The following is a 5,514-nucleotide window of genomic DNA, read 5'->3' as shown; positions in this document are numbered from 1 at the left end:
GTTTTTGGTTCCTAGGTCCCAGTATTTAGGAAAACATAATGTCTGCAGGGGAATATGAGAGACTAAAGTCTTCACATCATAACAGAATGTACATAGAGAGTTGAACGCAGTATGACTTTTAAAGATGAGATTCCAGTAACCTAATTTCTCTACTGAGACCCTACTTTGATAGATTTTCAGAACTTTCTCAAAGTGTATGACCATTTGCGGACCAAGAATAAAACACATGAGCACATGGGTTTTGTTTTAAAACCATATTATCCTGTGTTCTCTTAACATTTCTTCCCTTTTCATCCCTTTCCTGATAAATGTATTTTTCATATGCTGTGGGATTTGATGTCCTTAGAACCTGAAAAGATCCTTATGACACAGTCTCGTATCTGCTTGGTTTTCACTCCATAGACCACAGGGTTCATAGTGGGAGGCAAAAGCAGATAAAGGTTAGCCACAATGATGAGGCAAGATGGAGGGATGATGTGCCCCCCAAAGCGGTGGGAAAAGAAACAAAAGAAGGCTGGGCTATAGGAGAAAACAATGGCACAGATGTGGGCAGTGCAGGTGCTGAAAGCTTTCTGCCTAGCATCTGCTGAAGATAAGCTGACCACTGCTTTCAGGATCATGGTGTAGGAGACTGTGATGCACAAGATATCAAAGCCCCCAATAAAGAGAGCAATCATCAGACCATAGACAATGTTGACCTTGATATTTCCACAGGAGACCTTGGCTACAGACAACTGGTCACAGTAGGTATGGTGTATTAATATATTGCTTCTGCAGAAGGGCAGATGCTTTGTGATGAAAATCAAAGGAATGATGAGCACCACAGCTCTCAAGAATGTAGCAAGGCCAGCTTTTGCAATGACAGGATTGGTGAGGATAGTGGAGTAGTGCAGAGGGTAGCAGATTGCTACATAGCGGTCCAGAGCCATGAGCATGAGCACCCCAGACTCCATCGCTGTGAAAGTATGGATGAAGAACATCTGGACCAGACAATCAGTAAAGCTAATTTCCTTAATGTAGAACCAGAAGATACAGAGAGTTTTGGGTATTGAAGCACTGCACATGACAAGGTCTGTAAGGGAAAGCATAGCCAAGAAGTAGTACATTGACCTGTGAAGGCTGTCTTCAAAGAAGATGAGGTAGAGGAGTCCACAATTGCCTACCACAGCTATTACATACATAGAACAGAATGGGAAGGAAATCCAGATGTGCATTTCTTCCAGGCCTGGGATTCCATTCAGAATAAATGAGACTGGGGTCACCTCTGTTTGATTCAGCAGGAGCATGATGAGGCTGGCATCATCTAAAGTGGCTAATGAAGTTTGGGCTTATATTTGCATGACTGTCCAACCTTCCAAGATTAATTAGGATAAATGAGAAAGATAAATCCTCATCGCTCTTTTTCATTTGTTAAGTAGTCATTTCACTACCATACAACTAATTAATTAATTAAAAATTAAAGCCATTAATAGGGCTCATTGATGGAATATTTGCTTAGCATGTTCAAGGCTTTGGAATAAATTACCACACAAAATTTTAGATTCTAAGAAATAACTTAACCTTGTTGAGTTATTATTTTGTCCATTACTTCCACACTCACATTTCTAACAAGTACTAAGTGCTTTGTTTTTCGAATAGTATTTTAAAACAAATAGGAGGGAGAAATAACAAGTTTACAGTTTTTCTATTTTATGTACTTTTAATTTGTTGAGAATTCCAAACATATACTATGTATTTTCCTATATATCTCTTCTACTCCCTTCATACGTCCTCCAAGAAATCACTTGTCAAGCCCTGCCTTAAGGTGAACCTTTTTCCCACTGAGTCCAATCATAATTACTGTGTATGAATGTTTACAGCATTGTCCACTGCAGTATGGTCAAGATGCAAAGTGCCACTTTCCTAAAGAACACTAAGTCTCCCCACTCTGGTAGCCTTTTACCTGGGAATGCTTCTTATCTAGAGGTGAGTCTACATGAACCCTTCCCTCATTCAAGATGAAATATTGGCTTGGTAGGTCTTGTGCAACATGCTTTGGGTTCATGAGAGCAATGGCCCTGTCATTTCTAGAACACATTGTTTCACAACAGCCCTTCCTACAACACAGCCGTTAGAATATTTCTGGTCAGTCATCCACAATATTCTCTGAGCCATGAGAGGAGTGGGTATAATACACATGGCCCCTTTAATACTGAACAACCCACAGTTACAGAAAATGCTCTACACCATGGCCAATTGTCTTTGTATTAATTGTTGTTCACTGCTAAAACAGACTTTCTAGGTAAGGATTGGGAGCTATGCTAATCTATGGGCATACAGATAAGTACTTAGAAGACAGTTTAATATTGTATCTGTTTCCCAAAAGAAAACAGTAGTAAGATCTCCACTAGTGCCTATGATGTACCCATATTATAGGCTCATGCCCACTTTTACGGTACCAAGCATGACTTATATCCCATGGAATGAGACCTAAATCCAATTTTAAAAATCCATTGATTATCCTAGTAACATCCAAGAGACCTAATGGGAGTATTTTGCCAAGTCAGTCTTGACTGTGCTGGCAGGAGTCACAGCTGGCTCAGAGCATTTGATGACTTTTCTCCCCTATCAACCTGTGCAGCACATTCTGTTAGGGGAGAAGTTCCAGGTCACAACCAGCGTTACTTCTCCATGTTCTATAGCCCACATGTGAGATGGCTTCAGCAATAGAAACTTTTTTAATTAGATATTTTCTTATTTACATTTCAAATGCTATCCCAAAAGTTCCCTATACCCTCCCCCTGCCCTATTCCCCTACCTACCCACTCCCACTTCTTGGCCCTGGCATTCCCCTGTACTGGGGCATATAAAGACACAATCCAATCTTACCATCAAGTTCAGGAGTAACAATGAACAAAGACAGTATTGTGCTTTGTTATTTTTCAGTGTTATTGCTGTATCTTATGTAATTGTTTCTAACTAGACTCACTGCCATTTGGTTATTTTGTTTCCTTTTGATTTTGTGAGCTTCCTTCCTTCCTTTCTTCCTTCCTTTCTTTTTTATTAACATAAGAAATGATGTAGCCCAGGCTGGTTTCCATTTCACTATGATGCTGTGAATGGCCTTAAACTCCTGATCTTCCTGCTCTTTGTCTCCAAATGAGTAGGAGTATTGCTATGCTCCATCATGCCTGTCTGCCATAATATGTACTTTATAAATAAGCAGAAACATGAATTTCTCCAAAGCTCATAACAACTAAACAAAAAAGAAAAATTCCTCCCAAAATGGAAAGAAAAATGATTTAAAGAAATTCAATTGTTTCTTTTAAAAATAAATAATTTGACTAGTACTACAAACATCATAATTCATTTAGTTTTAAAAGACAATATAAAAAATATACATAATAATTAAAATTATCCTTAAATTATGGGTGAGTAATAAACAAAATAAAATAATGAAAATATTTCTCTAGTAAAGAAGAGGAGAAAATGATTAGTGGAGCACAATGTCAGGTGTTATACTGCTTTGATTTGTCTCTAGGTTAATTTTCTTAATAATTTTCTGCCTAATTTGGACAATACACAGACTTTTAAAAAAGGCTGTTACATAAATCACATAATCAGGTTCTTGATGCATCTGAAATTTCTATTTTCCCATTATTAATTGGTCTTCAACAAACACCAAGAAGGCTAAAAGAACCTTGAAGATGCATTTTTATCAAAAGAACAATATCAGCCTATATAAAATGTGTGTTCCCATGAATACTAAAATGCTCCTTCATCTCTTTTGTCAGTATTGTAAATGTATGCTTTATACTTTGCATATATCATATATTTCAGATTATTTTCGCAGATCTTATTGAAACAAAAGAGCTCTAAGTCATCTATGTGCATATATGTACTTACATGTACAGGCGCCTAGGATATACACACATATAACTGACTACCAGAAGGTATAAATAAAGATTAAATTCATTTTTATGAACACTTGTCCAGTGTGTCCTAAAGTATCACAAGTTATTGCAAAGGGAAGAATCTCATCACTCATCGTCTCTTAATGTCCTTGACTAGCAAGCAGGACTTTATGTAGTGGCTGTGCAGAAAGCATGGGGATCTATGACTCAAAGGTAGAAAAAGTATTTCTGGTATATGTGCTGTACTCTGTATTCTCATACCTTCTATTAAGCAATTCATATTTGTTCTACAGCTTTAATTATTAAAACTAGGTTGAAACTATTTAAATCTTGTTCTGAATACATATGGCAAACTCATCAAGTGACCAACACTTATGTCAAAGTAAGACCTAATAATCACAAAACACATTTTGCCAAAATCAATTTCAATATGTCATAATTTAAACACACATGTAAAGAATTAGCTCATGTTATTTTGTGTGCAGATAGATGTATTGAAGTAGTATCATTTAACATATAGTTATAATTACTTACAGAATATTGTTCTATCCAGGTATGGTGGCTCACACCTGTAATATTAGTACACAGGATGCTGAAGCAGAAGGATTACCATGAAGTCTGAGCTACATAGTGAGCTCCAGGCCAGCCTCAGTTACATAAAAGAAAGTCTGTAATTCAGATATCACAGGATGTCTATTCTTTGTTACAGATACCATAGACAATGGTGGCTCTTCCTCAATAAGGCATCTTTAATAACTAGTTTTAACTTCATGTGATAGCATGTTCCTAGAGTGTCACCAAAAAGGATTAAAATCATAGATGAGTCTTCTGTCAAACAAATGGAAAGCTGGGCTCATTTGAGAAATAAGAGGAAGCCAGGTCAGAGACAGCAGCATTCTGACTATCAAACACAATAATCTAGTTCTTCTCCATTTCTTCTTGGGGTGATTTGTACCTGATTTCCATCACAAAAGGGAAAATCAATTCTATGTTAGTATAGTAAACATAAAAAATACTCATAATCATCAGGGAAATTTAACTCAATTATGGATCTGAAAATAACAGTCCAAATGCTCCCTAACTCTTCTGCTATCAAAATGGTGAGTAGAATCAAAATTGTATTTCTGAGAAAATAACAGTCACAAACAGCCAAAGCCTTTCTTCACTATGTCATGCTGCCTTAAAACTATCCTGCCACCACCCTTCTACTACCCTTGTGTGCCCCCTCAATACCTAGTTTCTGTGCAGTCAAACACTGAGATTAAGACAGTGTGGTCAAATACTTAGGGTCTTGATCGAAAGGAAAAGTCATCATCCTCTGGTACAAGCATCTGAATATCCCCGGGCTTCTACATATCTTGACAACCACTACTGCACTCAGTCTTTAAAAGAAAATCTGTGTTCCATATCCCAAGGGAACATTGGAACTGAAGGCACTAATCAGTGAAGTGCAATACCAAGGGAGGACATGAAAGCGTGGATGGATTATAAGTAAGGACACATTAGTTTGTGGACATGTAAAAATAAGAGGAAAAAATAAACAGAAGCCATTTTTATAAAAATCATGAACTGTAGCCTTGACTACAAAGTTATGATTATTTCCTTGTTACACATCCTGGTC

General features: G+C 37.1%; 1 protein-coding gene across 1 annotated transcript; it reads right to left on the bottom strand.

Annotated features, from left to right (window-relative positions):
• Positions 1 to 317: 317 nt before the first annotated feature.
• Positions 318 to 1,286, bottom strand: Olfr659 (olfactory receptor 659). Its single transcript, NM_147050.1, has one exon. The coding sequence runs from the start codon at positions 1,284 to 1,286 to the stop codon at positions 318 to 320; it is 969 nt and encodes a 322-aa protein (NP_667261.1).
• Positions 1,287 to 5,514: the final 4,228 nt, after the last annotated feature.

This window comes from Mus musculus, chromosome 7, assembly GCF_000001635.26.
Source record: "Mus musculus strain C57BL/6J chromosome 7, GRCm38.p6 C57BL/6J".
Taxonomy (NCBI): Eukaryota; Metazoa; Chordata; class Mammalia; order Rodentia; family Muridae; genus Mus; species Mus musculus.
The sequence above is the reverse complement of the archived record's forward strand: the minus strand, read 5'-3'. Positions and strand labels throughout refer to the sequence as shown.

Coding starts and splice junctions, on each gene's coding strand:
- Olfr659 (NM_147050.1), bottom strand. CDS start 1,286: ATGCTCCTGCTGAATCAAACAGAGGTGACCCCAGTCTCATTTATTCTG.